Raw genomic sequence first — 22519 nt, 5'->3', positions numbered from 1 at the left:
TACCAGAATACACCATCAAAAAGCTTCCTCACTCCCAATCATTTTCTGACACACACACACACACACACACTCTCTCACACACACGCACTCTCTCACACACACACACGCACTCTCTCACACACACACACGCACTCTCTCACACACACGCACTCTCTCACACACACGCACTCTCTCACACACACGCACTCTCTCACACACACGCACTCTCTCACACACACGCACTCTCTCACACACACGCACTCTCTCACACACACGCACTCTCTCACACACACACGCACTCTCTCACACACACGCACTCTCTCACACTCTCACACACACACACGCACTCTCTCACACACACACGCTCTCTCTCACACACACGCTTTCTCTCACACACACACACACACACACACACACACACACTCTCTCACACACACGCACTCTCTCACACACACGCACTCTCTCACACACACGCACTCTCACACACACGCACTCTCACACACACGCACACACACGCACTCTCTCACACACACACGCACTCTCTCACACACACACACGCACTCTCTCACACACACATGCACTCTCTCACACACGCACTCTCTCACACACGCACTCTCTCACACACACGCACTCTCTCACACACACGCACTCTCTCACACACACGCACTCTCTCACACACACACACGCACTCTCTCACACACACGCACTCTCACACACACGCACTCTCACACACACGCACTCTCTCACACACACACGCACTCTCTCACACACACACACGCACTCTCTCACACACGCACTCTCTCTCACACACACACACGCACTCTCTCTCACACACGCACACGCACTCTCTCTCACACACGCACACGCACTCTCTCTCACACACGCACACGCACTCTCTCTCACACACGCACACGCACTCTCTCACACACACGCACTCTCTCACACACACGCACTCTCTCACACACACGCACTCGCACTCTCTCACACACACTCTTCTGAAAACATTCAAGTACATCCCAGGACGTCTGCCTCAACCTTCCTGACATCAACCAGAAATGCTTGTGGAACGGGTAGAGCAATGTAACGTTCAAAGAATATGATTCTCATTCTCATAAAATATGTAAAGATGAATGCTGATGACCTATTAAAATCAATAAAAAAATTGAAAAACAAAATTCAAACACTTGCACAAAAAAAAATTGATAATTTGGGAAAATTTATGGAAAAGAAGTTGGATAAACAATACGCTGAAAATCGTAGATAAAGATTACAATAATGGTACTTTTGCAAAACGATTTGACCATTCAAAAAAAAAAAAAACATTCATCAGGTGAAAAGATGAGGCTTCCACCACCAAAGAAAGAAATAAGTGACTCAGACACTGATATTAATGAAGGTAAAATACATCAGAGGAAAGCGTTAAAACAACGTATTTAGAGGAAATGCAACTCGTGTACATTGGACAAAGAACATTGAAAGGAAAAGGCAGAGGACATGGTTTTGAAAGAGGCCAACAAACAAAAAATTCACACCAGTAAATCAGAAGAGGTTGTAGGAAAAAGATATATCCCCTCCGCACCGACCAAGATCTGACTATGAACTGACACAAGATGAGTTGAAGTTGCTTCAAGCCGCACGACTATCATTCTGCGTCTTGAAGGTAAGTGTTAGGAAAACATTTACAATGATCTGTGGGGCAAGACAGGCTAAAAAGCCCTCATTATATTAACAAAACTAAGGTTCTGGCAACTACATCCTTTTCTTTTTTAGGAATTCTATTTGATGATAAATACAAGTGGACATTTCTGCTAACAAACAGGTCTACCCTCTTTGAGAAATCCATTAATGGCTAGCAAGGTTTTTGCAGAACGTTGGGGTCAAAACCATTGAAAGATCTTTGAGATCTATGCCAGTATATGTGTAGCAGTCCCAACATATGGAGACAGTATTTGGTGCCTGATTAATGTAAACACCCTACAGCAAGTAGAAAATTAATTTCTGAATAATTTACTGGTGGTCCCTCATTGATGCGCTAATGCCATCTGTCATGCCGATAAGGGTATTTTAATTATCTCACCTCTTTTTGGGTAAAGGAGAAGACTGCTTCTAATAGGTTAATCATAAATGATTGTCTTTACTCCCAGTCTACCCTTGACATTCCATGGCTTGCTAATGTAAAAGCATCCTTTGTCGATTGGTCACCTGGGATCATTTGACACTCCAGAGTCTTGTAATTTCATTGATAAAGAGAGCGTAAAGCAACTATTTTACGATAAGGCCATGTGGTGTAGAGCTTGCACTGATATCCAAAAATCCACAGTGTGCTCTTATAACTTAGTTCATTGTCAGGAAGGCCTCCAACAGTATTTCTCCTATGTCACTAATGGACAGCAGCGATTTGTTCTCACATGGTTTTGATTTAATCTTTTACCCAGGCGTGTTTAATTTCGACTTAAATGCGGCATTCTACAGGACCTGACCTTGTGCCTCTGTGATGGTTATTCTGTTCAGTCGACTTTATTTTGTTCCTTTTATCAAATACCCAGAAGAAACTTTTTATTGTCCATTCTTAAAGTTTTTAAATTTTCCTAATGTAGACCAGCCTTATTATTTTTCCGACCACTACATAGCCATTTGATATGCTGTTCAGTTGCGTCTTTTATTTGGCAAGTTGTAAGTAATATTGTGACTCTATATATACCTATAGATGTATTATTGTGGCTTATGTTATTTATTTATAGGTTTTATAACCTAGACCTGAAGGTATCCGAGCGCTTTACATACAGTGCGAGACCATTTGATAAAAGTACATGCATATATACAGACAGAGTATAATTCGGCAATTAAGCTAGTTAAAATTTGTGGACATTAGAACAGCATGAGTTAACGGAGTATATAAATTCCACTAAGGGAGAATGAATCCACCCGTCTCTCTCTCTCTCCCCTTATGTTATTTTTGTTAATGGAGTATATTACATAGTAGACAGCTGAAACAATCAACTGTCGCATGGGATCAAGTCAGATTGGGCGTGAGTGTTGGGAACACAGCTCAGTTTACGTGCATGTTAAAGTATTTGCTGTAGAGAAGGTATTTATGGTCCCGTTTGAAGCAGAAAAAGGAGGGGTTGTAGAGGAGATCTCTAGGGAGTGAGTTCCATGTCTTGGGTGCATTTCCAGAAAATGAGCATGACTGGAAGGATTTCTTTTTCAGTTTGGGAGGCATGAGAAGAAGTGAGTTGGAGATTCTCAGTGTTCTGGCTCTTCCTGCTTTCGAAAGTCTGTTATTTAGATAGTTGGGGTTGTGTGTGAAGGGCTTGGGTGGTGATGCAAGCAGTCGTGTAAATTCATCTTCCTTCGATGGAAAGCCAATTGAGGGTCTTGAGGGCCAGTGTGATGTGCTTAAACCATTTAACACTGTTAGGAACTTGGGCCGCTGTGTTGAGAACTGTTCTTCAGGAACAAGGCAAATGTTCAGAGTTCTGTGAAGATGGCATTCCTATAATCCAGTTTTGAGAGTACTAGAGACTGCACTGTCATCTTAAAATCAACAGGGGGAATGAATGGTTTGATTTTCTTTAGGTGTTTTAGCGTGTAAAGCGAGTCTTTGGCTGAGTTTTTGATGTGGTTTTTCATTGTCTAGGATGATGCCTAAGGACTTTACGGAGTTGGACAGTGTGAGAGAACAATTTAGGGCATCCAAGTTCTTGAGCAAGTCTTGGATTGGAAAAGGGTTATTTTTAGGGTAGAAAAGTAGTAGTTCAGTTTTGTAGTAGTTCAGTTTTGTTGGTGTTCAACTTTAAGTGGTTGGTGTGAAGCCAAGTTTGTAAAATGATTAGTGTGGGGTTCAGATGTAGGATGTCACTTGGTGATTTGATGTTGTAGTAGAGTTGAGTGTCATCCGCATACAGATGATGTTTGACCCCTGCTTGGTTCAGGATAACAGTAAGGGTTTCCATGAAGAGATTGAAATGAGATGAGATGAGCATTGAACCTTTTTCGAGAGTCAGTTGTAGATTTTAACTTGTTGTGAGCGGTTTTGCAGGAAAGATGTGAACCAGTTTAGGACTGTGCCATTGGTAACAGTGCGGTTCTTGAGTGTCTTGTGTAATGCTGGGTGATTAAGGTATCAAAAGCCGCAGATAAGTTAAGTGAGATAAGTAGGCACATGACACCTACATTTAAGGATCTGTGGATGTCATTCAAGATATTGAGCATAGCAGTTTCTGTGCCTTTCCTGAATCTTGATTGAAAGGTGTCATGGAGATAATTGAATTTGTCTATAAATTAGTTAAGTTGTTGTAGGATGCACCTCTCTATTGTTTTGGCTAGGAACGGGAGATTGGTGAGCTATCTTTGGTAATTGAGGTATTTAGGGTCGGCCCCTGTTTTTTGTTTGAGTTGGTGATGTGATATGTGACTTGGCCTTGTTAGAGGGAGTCAGGTACACAGCCAGAGGAGAGAGATGTGTTGATGATTTTTGTCCAGAATGGGGCAATGATATGGATGATGTTTTGTACTATTGTGGATTGGAGGGGATCAGTAGCGTGGGGAGTGGGCTTCAAGTTCGCATTTATATTGAAGACTTTATTTTCTGACATGGGCTTGAAGTCTGAACAATTGGCGTCCTTTTTCAGTTGAGTGAGATAATAGTTGACATTAGGTGTTTTTTTGCGGCCATTCCGTCGTTAGTTAAATTTGCAGGGGGTGCTCCAGTGAAGGGAAGTGAATTAGAGGGGAGGTTTGGTAGGGATATCATATTTATGACTTGGATGCGGGATTGCTCAATTTTTGTGACTTTATCAGTGAAGAACCTGGCATCAATTAGATCAAAGTGCCCATGCGCTTCAAATGAGCTAAACTTATTTCTCACTGTGAAGCATCACTCCTTCCATAGGGCGGTTGGACTCAATTTTAGCCCGAACGGCAGAATGGATTTCCACCAAACTTGGCAAAATTGTAGGGACTGGTAGCCAGATGTGCCTTTGCTATGTCTCAAGATATGTGCTCCAGTGGATTTTGAGTAATGTAGGTTCAAAACAATATATATATATATATATAATAATATAATAATATATATAAACATATAAATGCAATACAATGTTGAATGCGATGCAAAGTATGTTTTCTATGTTTATTACTGAGTTTGCACAGGTGATTTCAGTTAACCACTCGCTTTCACTTTAAAAGGTGTACCTAACTAAGCAAACGCTGTCATGTGATCAAGGCTCCGCTGAGCCGAAACGTCGGTGACTCTTTCTGCTAAATGAAACCTTTTTATACACCTCGAGGTCCGTGTCCGGAGTCTGCTTGCTGTGTTGCACGAACGCGCGAGTTTGGAGACAAACGGTGTACAGGAGATATAGCCAGTGGGATTCGTCCTGGCTTTACACGGGACCCCCCTTGAGAATTGGTCGACGCTTTGGAATCGAATCCTTTCTCTGAACGGCGTTCAGGGAAGTTACAAGCTCCGGTAGGAGTACGGCGTCTGACCCCCGGCTTCCGGTAATTGACCGGAATACAGAGCGAAGGATTTGGGCGCCCTGGACTGTATGCGGCTCGGGCTCGAGTCTGACGGAAGAATACAAGTCTGGCAAGGCGAGGACGCTCAATCAAGTAAGCTCACCTGCAAGTGCTACAGCTGGGAAAGGGAAGAGGGCAAGTCCGGAACCTCGGTTTGTTTGCCGGTAATTTGGAAACGGACAGCCTAAACGGTACCGGTATAAGATCAAAGAACATTGCAGAAAGATGTCGGGTGACAGCGTAAGGGCGCGGGAAACATTAGCTGCAACGATGTTTTCCGATGACACCCCTATCCCTGACAATATACAAGGGAGGAAGAATGCAGAAGCCAGTGGCAGCAGCAATACAACCAAAATTAAGGAATTATTTAATCATTAGAAAAAAAGTAATTTCAGGAACAAGCCAAGTGGTGGGAGTCTAAGTCACTGCAACGTTATATTGAGGTAAACCGCATCCCACGGGGCTTGAGAATATTAACAGCCCCCACTTATGAAAACCCAAACGCCGATTTGATGAAGGAGTGGGCAGAAATAAATTTAGAGGCATCGCGACGCCAAGTGCAGGTGCTTATTAAATATGCAGATATTGACAGAGCCAAACTCCTCACGGAAATAGCCACTTTGTATGAAGAAATTGATGGCCTGGGGGAAGAGGAGGAAAAGAACAGACTTTTAAAAATCATGCAAGAACGTCTGAAGAAAGAGGAGGCAAAAATCGTGGCAAGGAAATCGTACAAATTCCAAAGGGACAGGAATGACTACGAGTTGGGCCAGATTTTTACTTTTGCGCGAAAATTCGACACTCTTCGCAGGGGTGGTGCCAAACAGCAACAACAATCCAATAAAAGGAACCCCCCGAGCCACCTCAACCCCGCAAGGAAAGAAGTAGGTGAAGCAAGCGATTCATCCAATGCCACAGTTAATTCAGATCCAGACTCTGATTTAGAAGCAGACCGCCGTAGACAGGCGGAAGCGACAACACTACCGAAACTTACGCCTGGCCAGGAGATTGTTTTTTTATGCCAGGACAGGCGGAATACCTTGAGATCCCACACAAAAAGCAGTCAAGAAAATGCAGGGCAAACTACAGGCGCCGCCAGAGGTCGCGGATGGCAAAAAAGAGGAGCCCAAAAGAAGAGAGGTGGGGGATCCGGACGGAACAATGCCCCACAACTGGAGTAAAACCAGCCTCCAATCGCACTATTGTTAACCTTACTGGATTGAAACTTACAGAAAAGGAGGAGAACATACTCAAACTTGGCTTGTCATATGCACCCCCCTGCGACTTTGATTATACCAATACCAGATGTAATGTCTACAAGGCAGTTAGAAAATTGAAATTGCGCAAATTCTATGCCTTAAAAAACAAAGACGGAACGACATCAGACATGGGAACTCAGCAACCTGAGGCATCACAAGGAACACGCATTATAAGTGAACTTTGGGAAACAGAAGGAATGGGTTATGAAGCAACCCACAGTACCAATGGAGCTAACAAAGGGATGGATGAGAGTGGAAATAGAATATCCACAACTACAGATTTTAGAGCACCATCTACCTTCTACCCCATCCTTCTACGAGACAATATTGATATTTTCCAAGAAAATGTGGTTATGGATCTTAAAAAGTTGCAGGTTAAGATTGGGAGCAAAAAACGCAGATATTCAGCCCAACAACAACAATATAAAGCATTGACTGAGAAACTCAACAAAGAAAAAAATGTGGTAATCAGGAGCAGTGACAAAGGGGGTAACGTGGTCCTCATGACTAAAGTTAACTATGATAAAGAGGCCTACAACCAACTAAATGATTGTGATTGTTATGAAAAAATCAACAACCGTGAGCTCCTGACCATCAAGGAAGAATATCATCGAAGACTATGTAAGTGGCGGTCAGCCAAACTCATTACTGACAATGAATTTGATTATCTGAAGGTTGAGCACCCTGTAACACCGATATTGTATTTTTTACCCAAAATACATAAAGACCCCATCCATCCACCGGGAAGGCCAATAATATCAGCAAGGGGGAGCCTTCTTGAACATACCTCAATTTATATAGATCATTTTATACAAGGTTATGTTCAAAAATTGGGGTCCTATATACGTGACACAGGGGACTTCCTGGTTAAAATCAAGGATGTACAGATTCAGGAAGGGGATTGGCTGATAGCCCTAGATGTAACAGCCCTATATACCAGTATAACGCATAGTGATGGTCTTGAGGCAATACGGTATTACCTAGCAAGAAGAGAACCAGGCAATGGAAAACACAGCAAAATGTTGTTAGACATGTTGGATTTCTGTTTGTCAAACAATGTGTTTTTGTTCAACTTCCAGTTGTACCGCCAAAAACAGGGGGTGGCAATGGGGGCCAGTTTCTCTCCAAGTTACGCATGTCTGCACATGGGGGCTTGGGAGGAACTGGTCCTGGGGCTTGGTTTCCAACACATCATTAGGAACAACCTAGTAGCATGGTTCCGCTTCATTGACGACCTGTTCGTCATTTGGAGAGGGAGCAAGGAAGAGGCCCTCAAATTCATTGAGGATATCAATGATAACCCCCTTAACCTCAGATTCACTGCAACACTCAGTCAGGAAGCAATCACTTTTTTAGATGCTGAGCTCTACGTCAATGGGTGCCGTTTGGAATCTAGGGTTTATAGGAAGAAGACAGCAGGCAACAGCATTTTACATGCTGCTAGCGCGCACCCGGTTCACCTCATTTCCAGTATCCCATACGGGGAAATGCTGCGGTTAAGACGCATATGTAGCAACCCCGTGGAACTAGAACAGGCACAAAAGGAAAGCAGGGAGAGATTCCTGGAAAGAGGATACTCCGCAAAAGTGATAGACAGAGCTGTGCAGAAATCCTTATCAATGAGTAGAGAGGAGCTCCTAATCAGAAAAGCGGATAGAGAGCTGTCCAGTCAGGGCAAAACCAAATCAGATACAGTTGAGCCTGAATGCTTCAGATTAATAACAGGATTCACTAGACAACACCAGCAAATAAAGAAAATAGTGAATAAACATTGGCCCATTGTGCTGAGGGATAATGTTATAGGCGAGAGCCTACCAAAGACTATCTCTTTGACCTACAGCAAAGCCCCCTCTTTAAGGGACCATATAGTCCAAACCAACCCGGATCCCTTTACAAGAACTGAGTGGTGGCAAAGGAATAAGGGGTTCTATAACTGTAAAATCTGTAAAGCATGTACTCATGGTGAAAACACCAAAACCTATAGGGATGGATTCACAGGGAAGGAACATGTAATAACCCAAGTACTAACATGCAAGACAGAATACGTTATATATGTTTTGCGCTGTCCTTGTGGCCTGCAGTATGTGGGCAGCACCAGGAATGCTGTCCATAAACGCATTTTGCAACATTTGCGAGCGATTACGAATATGGACAGCACGTATCCTGTTGCGCGCCATTTCAAGGACCACCACCAAAGCAATAACAGTGGTCTAAAATACTGGGTTATTGATTCTGTCATCAACACAAAAAGAGGCGGAGACAGGGAGACCAGGCTCAGAAAGCTTGAGACAAAATACATCCTCCTGCTTAATACTAAGGTGCCTCATGGGTTGAATGTGACTGAAGATCTCCACACATGCTTGCTCTAGTAGACTCAAGATATTAGGACTGTGTGCTCTCCCCCACGTGGATAATGTCCACGGCACTCACCCGGCTGGGAGATGGCCGGGACAGATCCCGTGGGGGCTGCGAGCAGTCACAGTCCTTATGAACCATCACTGAAAGAATTAATGCTGCTATGTGAACACAATGCTTGTCCATTTATTATTATTTTTCACTGTGCACGTTTTTTGCAACCAGGTCAAGAACCATTGAACTATAATGAAATGTATAGGTTCTTTACCATTAGGTTGTTTGTTTATTTATACTTTTGGATTCGTTTGGTTTTTGGGTTTCAGGCCCTTTGTGGGCCTGATTTATTTATTTTAACTCGTTCCAGCACTTGAAAAAAAAATTTTAAACATAGAAACATTTTGCAGTCACACAGGAAGTTTTTACATGGAATTGTTTGACTTTTGTAAATGAAAACTTACCCGCAAAGTATTAGAAGCCTTAATAAGACAGTATGTAAGGAATATTGCAAGAAAAGATGTAATTACTTCTCCCCTCTTGAGCAATTGTTCTATTTGTAAACATATACTGTTTATAAGTGAACTGGATCAGGAACTTGGTATTCTGTATTATGCGTATTTGCACTATGCTAATTTTGCACATATTGATGCACTTATTGAAGCACTATTTGCACTTTAAAAAGAAAGCACGCAGCACTTTATAGGGATTGAACTATTGTACCGAGGCTCCTGAATTAGGAGGTAAAATCGATAACTATGTTTACAAATATGTATATACAATGATTAGGGGTTCAATATATATATATTTATTTGTAAATAGGGCTTTTAAAACGGGTTTGATCAATTGATATGTGTATTTTACAATAATACCCCCCCTTTTTTCTAGTCATTCAATTTATTTAATCTGTTGTTAACCTTGTAAATATGATATGGTTATAAATGTATTTTACATTTATTAAGAAACATATAAATGCAATACAATGTTGAATGCGATGCAAAGTATGTTTTCTATGTTTATTACTGAGTTTGCACAGGTGATTTCAGTTAACCACTCGCTTTCACTTTAAAAGGTGTACCTAACTAAGCAAACGCTGTCATGTGATCAAGGCTCCGCTGAGCCGAAACGTTGGTGACTCTTTCTGCTAAATAAAACCTTTTTATACACCTCGAGGTCCGTGTCCGGAGTCTGCTTGCTGTGTTGCACGAACGCGCGAGTTTGGAGACAAACGGTGTACAGAACAATATATATATCTATAAGCGCGCACCGGGGAGCGCACCGGGTGCACTACGCGACTTGCGCGCGGAAAGCTGATTGGCTCTCGGGTGTCTGTAAACATTCGAAACAGTCCGGAGCGGCCGCCATCTTGTGTCTCGGTAAGCTCCAGACACAAGAGGTGGCAAAAACAAAGGGGGAATTGACCATAAGGGGGCAGAGTAGACCCCCCCCCCCCCCCCTGACCCCATAGGTTTGATGTGGGGGCTATAAAAGGGCCCCGTGGGGAAAAACCAAAATTATTATTTTTTTCGATTTTTGCGGGGGGAGCGCCCGGTACGCTCACCATGGAGCGGTCCGGGGAGCGTACCATGAGGGGAAAAAAATGACAGAGTTTTTTTAAAAATGAAGCCTTTTTTTTATAAATTGGAGGTAGTTCTAAAAACTGTTTTTTTTATTCTTTTTGTTTTATATTTTTTTATTGTTTTTTTGAACTTTTTTTCTTTTTTGGGCTTTTCTGAACAGTTTATATATTTTTTGTATTTTTTATGGGGAGAAACAAAAAAAAGAATTGAAAATGGCTCAACTGGAGCACACAAAAAAGGAAAAATTATGGTTTCCTCGGGCATTTGTGGTGATCCATAGCAACAGTGATTAGTGTAATGCTTTTTTCACCATAACTAATGGTTTTGTTACAATAAATACAAACAATTTTGTATCCCCCAAACTTTGTTTGTATATTTGGAATCACTTCACTTGCTTCTGGACCCGATGGAGTGGGTTCTTGAGTTGTAGAGGTTCTGGATGATGATTGGGGTAGGTCACTGCAGATTTCCCTCACCTCTGCTGCAGAATAGTTTTTAGGGTGTAAACTCTGCATGTGTCGTATCCTAGTATGATTCCCAAAGGAATATTTTTTAGCAGAGTTCCCCCTGGATAGCACAGCTTTACAGATGAGACAAGTCACCTTCGCAGCGTTTAATTTTTTAAAACCCCTTGGGATTTTGGAAAAACTCCCATATGAAGTGCTCGCTCTCTTGGTTTGTATGGGGGATTGTCTTCATGCAGGAACTGCCTTGTCCCTTCCTCCTCTTCCTCCTCCTCTTCTTGACCACCAATGGTCTGGTGGTCCTTGTGGTGGTGGTGGTGGGGCAGATGCTCCAGCTGCAGATAGTACAGTAGCCATATCTGTAAGAAAAAAGCAGATCTTCCTCACTCAAAGAATAAGTGAAAATGAGGAAAAAAGGTGGGGGCTTTCATCATTTGGAAAACAAAACTGTTCTGAACCAATGAAAAGTGTTATTTTCAGGTCACATGACCCGACGCGCTTACGCTACGCGCCCCGGGGCGCGCCCGGCGGCGCTTACGTAGCGCGTTTGTATGCGCGTGGGTGCTTCCGGGTGCGCTTACGCCGTGCGTATCACGCGGACGCGTCTACGCGAAACGTCACAATGATGTTTTTGTTTGCGGCATTAGCGCTAACGGGACGTTCCCCGGTACGCGCCCCGGGGTGCGCCGTAGCAATACGCTCACCGGTGAGCGCATCGGTACGCGCCCCGGGAGCGCTCCGGGGCAAACAAATAAAAAAAAACATTAAAAAAAATAAACCTAAAAAAATAGTATTACATAATTATAAAATATAAAATGAATCATAAAAAATATTACATTTCATACCTATAGAGATTGGCTATTTAAAAACCTATGAAATTCACTGAAAAACCATAGGTTTCACACCAGTTATAGTTAGCTGGAAATTTTACTCGCATAAAACCATTGAAATTCCAACGTTATAGTTAGTTGGACTCACTATAACTTGCGCGCCTGCAATGCACTGCTGATGACGTCACATATTACATCACTCATGACATGGTCAGTGACATCACTCATGACATCACTGATGACACCATCCTTGTGACAGTGACAGACCTCCTTTCTGTGTAATGAAACCCTTGAAACACATATTCAAAAATAGAAACTGACATTTTCAAAAAAATGGAGATACACATACCAGTTACAACAACCAATTCAGTAATTCCACCATCTATATACACATCCACTTATTCACCAACAGTTCTATATAGTCACTCATACATATACTCATTCATCATATGTAGTGATACACCTGTACATCCTGTTACACACAGACAGTCATCCAAAAGTTACTCACACACATACTGACGCATGCAAATAAAGGATTGAACATCCATTTATTTGCATATACAGCTATAGACACACACTACCACCTTACTTCTAAGGAAACTTACACATACTTACTCTCTTAAACAATCACTTATAGAAACACATACTTATTTAAACAGGAACTCATACAATCTCTCACTCTCACATATACTCACTTATATACATCAATACTCACATATACTACTTTAAAACATATGTAGTTACTGATAAAAACAATAGTCAGACAGTCATTCACTCACTAACACACACATATACACAATCATCCACCCATACAGTCCTGCACATATGCTGTCTTCAAAACACATACAAACAGTGAGTCAGTCATTGATGCATCTATGTGCTAAGTAATACCCCCACCAAACCATACAGACACTCATACTGATACTAAAAAAACCATCTAATAACCCATACACACAAACATGTAGCTACTCACTAACCCATGCAGCCACTTATTCACAAAGTGAAACACTGATACATATATTTAAATATTTAAACATTACTCGCTAATATATGTATTCACTAAGATACACTTAATAAGCCAGTTAACCAATCAATTTGTTTTACAAAAACATCCATTTAGACACTTATTTAAACATTTATTCTTCCATCAACCTTTACATATACATAAATAAAACATATTTATTTTTCAGAAAGACACACATTCCCTGGATGGTGTCATCAGTGATGTCATGAGTGATGTCACTGACCATGTCATGAGTGATGTAATATGTGACGTCATCGGCAGTGCATTGCAGGCGCGCAAGTTCTAGTGAGTCCAACTAACTATAACGTTGGAATTTCAATGGTTTTATGCGAGTAAAATTTCCAGCTAACTAGAACTGGTGTGAAACCTATGTTTTTATATATATATATATATATATATATATATATATATATATATATATATATATAATATTGTGTTTTATTTTCCCATTCGAGGGCTTTATTAGTTCTTTGGTTCAGACCGGAAGTGACCGAGCCAATAAGCATTTGCTTAATGAAATCATGTGAAATGTCAATGAATGAGCTAATTGGTCTCCCGAAACTAGAACCAAGCATACCCGTGCTATGTACACATTTATTTCATTGCTATATTAATTGGGGAATTTTATTCACTCCACTCCAATGTCAGTAATATGTTTGTTTACTTTACGTCGATATTGATGTTGCCTGACTTTTAAATGGTGTCTCAGATAGACAGATCTCGTGAGATTGTGTGAGGTAACACTGTTTATGTTTTGTAGCGTCACGGCAGCCGCCCGATACTGACGAAGGCGTACCGCCAAAACGCGTCTTGATCTTAGTTACCTTTGTGCATAATAAATCCGTCCTGGATTTAACCCCACCCGCGAGTGCAGTCATCCTTTCCTGCAATTAAACATATATCCATATCCATACTAATATAATAAAGAGAGAGCCCAAACCTTTGCGGGGATATTCTCTGGAAACACAGCACCAATCACAACACCCAATACAGCGTTGGAAAGGGCAGTTGCAGCAGAAGGACATAGGCTATGCAAACGCCCACCATATACATTTAAAGGTAAAAGAACCGTGCCTGCAAAGTGGTCCCTTGTGGGCCGTGTCTGTGTTATGTTGTGGGCGTGTGCTGGGGGCGTGACAAACGCTGGGGGCGTGTGGTACGTTCCGCCCTTCATGCCATGTCTCATATCGTGTGCTAATCCCACCCTGCTCCCTTTAAATACCCCTGCACCCCATAATCATAAACCACCCTTACTCCTTAAAATACCCCAACGACCTTAAGCACTAACCCATCTTAACCCTATAAATATACCCTGTACCCCAAAACCAAACCTATCCCTAAACCCTAAAAATACCCCTGTACCTCAAAACCCAAACCTACCCCTGAACCCTAAAAATACCCCTTTACCCCAAAACCCAAACCTACCACTGAACCCTAAAATACCCCTGTAGCCCAAAACCCAAACCTAGCCCTGAACCCTTAAAATGCCCCTGTACCCCAAAACCTACCCCTGAACCCTAAAAATACCCCTGTACCCCCAAACCTAGTCCTCAACCCTAAAAATAACCCTGTACCCCAAAACCCAAACTTCCCCCTGAACCCTAAAATACCCCTGTACCCCAAAACCCAAACCTAGCCCTGAACCCTAAAAATACCCCTGTACCCCAAACCTAGCCCTGAACCCTTAAAATACCCCTGTACCCCAAAACCCAAACCTAGCCCTGAACCCTTAAAATACCCCTGTACCCCAAAACCCAAACCTAGCTCTGAACCCTTAAAATACCCCTGTACCCCAAAACCCATACCTATCCCTAAACCCTAAAACTACCCATGTACCCCATAACCCAAAACTATATCTGAACCCTTAAAATACCCAAACACCCCAAAACATATACCTCAGTACCCCAAAACATATACCCCTTTACCCATACTTACCTTATCCAAACATTTAAAAAAAAACATGCTTTTACCATTCATGCATTTACAACGAATTTCGTTGTAAATGTATGCGTGGTAAAAGTATATAAAATGTAATGCCATGCGTTATAATGGCATTGCGGAGTCATGGTACTTTCGTAATGAGAGTATGCGGAGTGATGGTATGCGGAAAGAAAGTTGCGGAATAATGGGTGTTTACCCTCCCCGGTAAGTACATTGGTGGCACGGCGGCTCACATCTCCAGCAACATACTCATATTTTTTCACCACCCATTTGAAAAATGCACAGGTCTCTCTCATTGATGTCAATCAACAAAGGGAGAGATAGGGTTTCGGGGCACTCTTAGTCCCCAGTCAGTAAGCAAATAAACAAAGGAAGAGTGTCCGTCGGAGAAGCGTTAGGAATGATTGTAGCACGTAAGATAGGAGGCCAATTGTAAGTGGTCAGATGGACAGACCAATTTCAAGAAAAAATACAAGATTTTTTCAGGAAACCCTCACTCACCCTAGTGGTGACATGCTTCACCATCGGGTCCACCGGGAGAGATCGAATACCTCCCCGGTGTGCTGCGACGCCAGGAGACTGCGGAGCAGGTTTTTGTGAGGGTAAAGAGTGAAAAAAAGTTAAGTGTATTTAAAAATGTCTAAAGTTGTACCAAAAAATAATTTATTGGCTGGTCAACCCGACATAATAAAAACTAACTATGTGTAGGGAAAACTAACCAAATAAAATATACTGGTGTTTCCCTGTTAGGGGAAGGTCAACATGTTTCTGCCCGTGGTATGTGTGAATTTACAGGGCTTTCATCAGGACCAGTTTGCGAGTGTCACCTTAACAGGTGTGGGCGCGCTAAGGCCCACCCTGCCAAAGGCGGTGAAAGTTAAAAAATAGCACTATGTGTAAAAAAGGTGCATAAAAGGTACAAACTAGTAAGTTTGGGGAATTACCTCTGTTACGAGGAACCTAGAAGTCTGTGGACAAATAGTGAGACAAACAGACAAATAAACAAAACAAAGAAACATAAAATCAATCAATATTGATCATTTTTCATGGCAATTAATCCAACTTGGTGGCGTGATACGTGCTGGCAAACCTATCAATGGCCATGGCCGAAATGAATGGGATGCGAAGAAATGGTTGTGCCCTAAGCCGGGGTGCTGGGCCTCAACTAGCGCTGAGAAGTGTGGTCCAGCGCAATCCGTTGCACGTTGGATAGGGCAACAGATATATAAGTGGAGACTTACAGTGTTAAGTCCATCCGTGCGGGAAGCCAGGAGAGGCTACCCGTTATTACCTGACTACCTATAGTAGGGCGACGGAGAGATAATCCCCGAGGTGTTGAGCGAAAAAGCAGGGCTACAGTGTAAATACCGGTAACTCTGCTGGCCGTGACTTAGAGTTCTGATTAAGCACACAAATAAAGGAGCGTAACAGTGAAACAATCCTCACTTGTACACAGAGTGAACCACGCCCCATAGATTCAGGAGGGGGGTGGGAGCGACAATGGCACACCCTAATTGGGAAGGAAAAACAAACAAATACGGAGGATTTGGAGATCTGGCAGGATCTCATACACAAGACTTATCTTTAGAAGATGTCCGGAGAAGAAATCTTATGCCCGCAACGCTCTGCACCCTCTCGGCACCTAGCTGTTCCCGAGGGAGGCAGCAGAGCATTGGCCAATGGGAGCCGGTGATTCGAAGCGAGGCTTGGAATGCAAGTCCCGTAGTCCCACGAGCGGTGGGCTCGAGGCGGGATTATATTGCGGGTTGGAAATGAGGCTTGAAAAGCAAGCCCTGAATTAAGGACAAATTTACCTCGGTGTTATACAAAATATAGTGCGAATACATAATGGATATATATAGCTTTACACTTACCTATGAAAAACTTATATTTTCGATGTAAAGGCATGCGTGTTTCTGTCATACAACCCCTTCAACCAGCTCTTTCTCCCAGTACAGGGAGCTGTTCCAGGTAAGCAGGTCAGCTACCCCTCTTGCTCAAGCCTGAAGAGCATGTTACTCTCTGGAATTGCCACCACCCCAGTAGGAACCCTCCGCAGCAAGAAAACTGAACAGAAACTGAGTTGCTGCACTCTCGTTGCTGGATTCATGTGTTGTCTTTGATACAGTCCATCATCACTACATCCTGCAGAGGCTAAAGGAATGTGATGTTCCAAGGAGACAACTTAAACCGGATCACCTTCTACTTTCCCGATGAAGTGAGCTTCACATCACGTTTTGTCAGCTGATTTATGCATCTTTTAGGCCTCAGTCAACTACCCACTTTTCTTCAATGCCTTCCTCTGCCATTTTATGGACTTCATGAAATCCTTCACCTGAATGTGCTACAGCGACACCAATGTCACAATTATCACCCTAAAGCTGGACAATCATTTGCCCTACACACCTCTGGACAAGACAGCTGCCTTTGAGCTATTAACCAAAGAATCCTGAGGAATAACTTGAACCTGAGCTCATCTAAAATTGCGATACTGAACCATGGAGAATGTAAAAGCTACCAGCATACAGCCATATGGCCTCAGGACCTCAGCAAGGGTGAAATAATGAATCTGGTAGTGATTGCCTTTCTTCTTCCTTCTCCAAAGATTTTTAAAAAAAAGATTGGTTGCACTACAAATACACATCTGTCCATCAGAGCACAACGTACAGACTAGTGTGCTACCTGCCTGCAAAAGACCTTCAGCTCTTTGTCCAGTATGATGCTCTATATAAATGCAGCTGCAATACAACAAAACCCCCCATTGTCAGTGTAGCTCGCTATATGCAAGTATATCCCCCATATGTTTGACTCTATCTTGATATTCTTAAACAGATATATCACTATGTGTCTAGTGTAGCCTTGTGAATGTATAGCTCTTCTGTCACCTGCTCTGGGATAGCAGCTTATGGTCATTGCAGGCATGTACTGATGGGTATACAGATGTGAAAGAAGTAAATCCTGTAAGTGAATGTCTTACGTTTTACAAATTAAAACCTTTATCACCTTCATTAATTCTTCACCAAGTACTAACAGTAGGCAATTTAACATTATTGGCTAAATAACCTGCCCAGATTTCATGTTCCTAACATTTATTGCAGAAAAGATCTTGTTGGCATACAGTATACTGTGCAGTAAAACATGTGCCCTCCAGTTTTTAGAATTTCCCAAAATTGCAATTTCCTAATCCGGAAGGTAATTCATTCATACAGAACTATGAACTAAAGCAGCTTGGCTGTTAAAGAATGACTGCTTCTTAAAATGCTTGCAGAATAATTATATTTAAATTCTCCTCAACCAACCCAGAGCAAATAAGCCTGACAAAACCAAGGAATTCATTGCTTCGGTAAATGATTAAACTTGTATCTGGAAACACAACATTGTAAGATTCTTGTCTATGAGGTACAACAGGAGACCAATTCATTTGACCAGGTTAGCATATGAAACCACTCTGTCATAAAGTCTTTGTTACGTTTAGATAGAGTTCAAATTTTGTCATGTATTTCAGGAAAATATAAAGGATATGTTTCAACTTAAATAATGGTTGATTAGTAGAGAGAGTATACTAATGCAAAGGGTGAACCTTTTGTTAGTCAATACTCAAACCAATGTGAAGAGTAAATATTTGCCCACCTAATCAAATGCTTTTCATAATCAATATCTTTATTCACTGTTGTGGTTTGATAGTTAGGTTATTAGATTGGATAAGTCTAGTTATTTATGTGATTGATCAAGATGGTCTACCCCCCTCCCCAGGGCCAACGGCAGTTGTTTGTCTTACAGTATCCAAATGTTCTTATGAGTTTGAGATGATTTAAATAATTAGTATGCTAAATTGTAATTATCTCAATTGTACACTTACTTTACTAGCAGTGTTTCTAAAATCTGAAGGGGAGGACTGCAGAAATGTGTGACACAATGTCCCTGTTGCTCCCGATCCATAATTTTTAGATCTAACCAAATTAGACAGTTGAAATCGAGAGAGGTTCACAACAGTCGAACTGTGGTTACTGCAAGAAAATGTGCTTTATTAATTGATATGAGTGCTATCAGTAGTAAAACTTATATTATTGTGCCTCTTTTGTCTTGGTAGGCTGGTGCTGAAGTAAACGTGATAAATGACATGGGAGATACTCCACTGCATCGTGCGGCCTTCACCGGCCGAAAGGTAACAAAGCCTTATTCTTCAGCTAATGTTTAAAAGTCTTCTTTTTCTTTATGTATGAGCTGGATCATTGAAGTGAATGTGGTCTATATTGCTGAAACCGTGTTAGAAATCGGGTCTCTAGTTGGCAGAGGTATGCACCCTGTCCAAGTAGGGACAGCAGTTCTAGTCCGGGTAAGTCAGTCACACATTTAAATCAGCTGGTGCTCACCCTCTGGAAGCATGGCACAGAGCAGTCATGCTTAACACAAGAGGCAATGTGAAAAGCAGCTGTGCATACTTTGATACAGTAACACAGTGAGAACACCACAAAAAAGACCACTATGAGGTATGAAAATAGTATCTATTTTACTCTATAAAACAATATAAAAAATCCACTTAAAGCATCTCAGGTTACGAATACTTCAAGAATCTACAATGCTGAAAGAGCCTTTGCCCTTTCCGTGGTCACGCTGCGGAAATGATAGCAATCCACAACGTGGATTGGGAACAGATTTTCTCCCCGGGTCAGTATAAACCAATGCATGCAAAGTTATTACAGATAAAATGCAATGTCAGGTTTGCGGGAGACTGATCTACTTGCTATGTTTGTGGCTGCCTGCAATAGCACTGGTGAGCGATAGGTTCCTAGTAAGCCCCAAATTGCACGATACCTTTCTCCGGCGATTGCAGCGGTGCCATCGACCTCGGGGTCGGATCCTGCATTGCTGGAGTCTCCCCTTGCTGGACATGATGCGGTGATTGGAGTCATGGAGGGCAGGCTCCCGTCTTTCATTGATGCTTACTCTGTACGCCATGTTTTTGCTGGACTGCATTTGAGCACTGCGGCTTCAGAGGAGTCTACAAACACAATGATCTGGGGTCGAGCAGGCAGACATGTCAGTTCTTGAACAGTGCACCGGGCTGATGCTTGTGGATGCCCAAAAGTGGCTTCTGACACTCTGCGATGCCCAAGACTGGTTGAGGGCAAGTCAGACTCCGGATTAGCAGAGCATAGCAGCGGTATTTTGTGCAAATTAAATCTTCCTGAACCACGTACAAACCAATATTCCATTGGAGTTACTTAGGTTGTAAAGAACTGGTCCGGTCCTTCTCACCACCCAGGTCTGAGGCACAGGACCAACACAGCAGGTAGCAAAATGGCTGTCCCTCCTGTAGCCCAGCAGGCAGCAGGTCAACACAGCAAAGCAGTTAGCAAAGTGGCAGTCCCTCCTGTAGCATAGCTCCTCTTCTTGACAGTCTCCTTAGGTCCCCAAAGTGAACTAGTGAGAGGGAGTTATTGACCCAATACTTATACCCAAATGTGTCCTTGAAGTGGAGGTGACTTTAAAGCAAATTCTTTATGGTGCGCAATTCTCCTTTCAGCCCAGCTCTGTCTGCCAGCCTATCTGTTGGGGGTAAATCAGTGTTTTGTGTGAGGCCAGGCTAATGTCTATCCAGGTATACGTGTCAGCTCCTCCAGTCCTTCTTGCCCAGGAAGATCCATCAGTATGTAGATGAATGCAGCTGAGTGTCCTTTACTTGTGGCTTTCTAGAGGGAATGCCAAAATGTAATTGTCACCCCAAGACGAGTATTGGTGATAGGCTGTAAGGCACACAAGAGACCTAAGAGCATAGAAATGTACGCTTTCTAAAAGTGGCATTTCTAGATTAGTAATACTAGATCCAAGTTTACCACTGAAAAGGTTTTGTCATTACCAGTCTACTGATATAAAACATAAAGCAGCTACTCCTCTGCAATCCCAAATCATACTTAAAAAGGATATTTAAGGAATTCCCAATGTTAACCTATGAGACGAGCGGGCCTCGCATTAGTTGTCTCTACCAGTACCTTATGGCTTCTACTTCCTCAGTAGAAACTGTGCATTTGTTGGACAACATAAACGTTTCGATAGTGACGGACTGATTTAGTGCACACCCTCAAAATACGTTGCCCTTTAGTCCTGCTACCTTGCAGTGCCACTGTAAGTACCCCCAAAACCTTAGAAGGTAACCAATGGATTGGGCAACCTCTGAACATGACAACCCTGATTCTCGAAGGAAACTTGGTAACCGATTTATAACCTTTTTGCTCAGTCACTCATGCATACCCAGAGAGATGCACAAGAAATAAGCAAAGGGGCAATTCAGTATTTATTATACCATTGGGATTCTTGTGTAAAATTATACGCTCCAATGGTTAATAGAAGCAGATGCGTGATTAGCCATATGAGGACAGTGAAAAAGATTAACAATTCCACCGTTGTGCCAAAGCAGTGTGTGTATATATGCTGGCTTATAAGTACTGTGTACAGTATACTGATCCTATGTGCTCCCTAACCTGGTTGCCTAGGGTGGGTGATCTGCCAAAATATCTTACTGGATGATCGACCTCCTCATTACCTGTGGGTGAATGCGTTCAGGTCCCCATCTTGGTCACAAGCTGAACATCCCTCCTCGCAGAGGGAAAACAGGAATCAGTTGGGCTGAGACTCTGATTTGAACACGGAAATGCGCATGCATATGTATATTAACAGCATCCATTTCAAGGCCTCAGCCAGGCTGTCATTGTTTATCCTCCTGTGAAAGCTATGTTGCCATACGGACAAGTAATAAACAACAACATTTGCACAGTGTACGTTTAGGCCTTGCACTAATGTTCACCCTCTTTAACATTTATGTGGCCCCACTTGCTAGACTAGTAAGAGCTCAGGGGATGGAGGTGGTGTCATACGCCGATGACACCCAGATCATGGTGTCCCTCTCCCACTCGGTGAGTACCTCCGCGTTCAGCTTCAGGAATTGCATGCAAGCTGTCTCCGATTGGATGATTCAAAACGCCCTGAAGCTGAACGGAGAGAAAACAGAGGTCCTGATCTTCGGAAAAGATCAAAACAGCTGGTCCAATGAATGGTGGCCTCCTTCTCTCGGAGCATGTCCTGTACCGTCAAATTCCGCCCGGAATCTTGGCGTGATTTTTGACACCTCTTTAGACATGTCACTACAGGTTAATAGAACTGTTTCCACCTGTTGGGGAGTGATCAATATACTTAGAAAAATCGCCCACTATCTGTCTCCTCAAGCTCGCAAACAGACTGTGGTAGCCTTAGTTACATCACGGCTGGACTATTGTAACGCCCTTTATGCAGGCATCAATAAAGGCCTCATCCAACGCCTCCAGACCATTCAGAATGCGGCTGCCAGATTCGTGCTAGGGATCCCTAACACCGCTTCTGTTTCTCTTGCAAGGAAGAGTCTCCACTGGCTCCCTATCCAGTCTAGAGTCTCTTTTAAAATCCTATGCCTAGTTTTCAGTGCTCTATCCGGCAGCAACTCTGAGGCCATAAGCTCCCTTTTTGAGTCCCTACACCCCTAGCAGAAATCTTCGATCTGCCAACAAGAACCTTCTTACCGTCCCTCGGACAAACAAGG

At 42.5% G+C, this 22519-nt stretch overlaps 1 protein-coding gene across 1 annotated transcript in view; it reads left to right on the top strand.

Annotated features, from left to right (window-relative positions):
- Positions 1–22519, top strand: part of OSBPL1A (oxysterol binding protein like 1A) — a 2145795-nt gene that overhangs the window by 160746 nt on the left and 1962530 nt on the right. Inside the window, exon 4 of the mRNA XM_086965647.1 lies at positions 19037–19111. Coding sequence (XP_086821773.1) covers positions 19037–19111 — 75 coding nt within the window. The remainder of the gene's footprint in view (positions 1–19036; positions 19112–22519) is intronic.

This window comes from Lissotriton vulgaris, chromosome 4_1, assembly GCF_964263255.1.
Source record: "Lissotriton vulgaris chromosome 4_1, aLisVul1.2, whole genome shotgun sequence".
In the NCBI taxonomy this organism is placed as follows: domain Eukaryota; kingdom Metazoa; phylum Chordata; class Amphibia; order Caudata; family Salamandridae; genus Lissotriton; species Lissotriton vulgaris.
The sequence above is the reverse complement of the archived record's forward strand: the minus strand, read 5'-3'. Positions and strand labels throughout refer to the sequence as shown.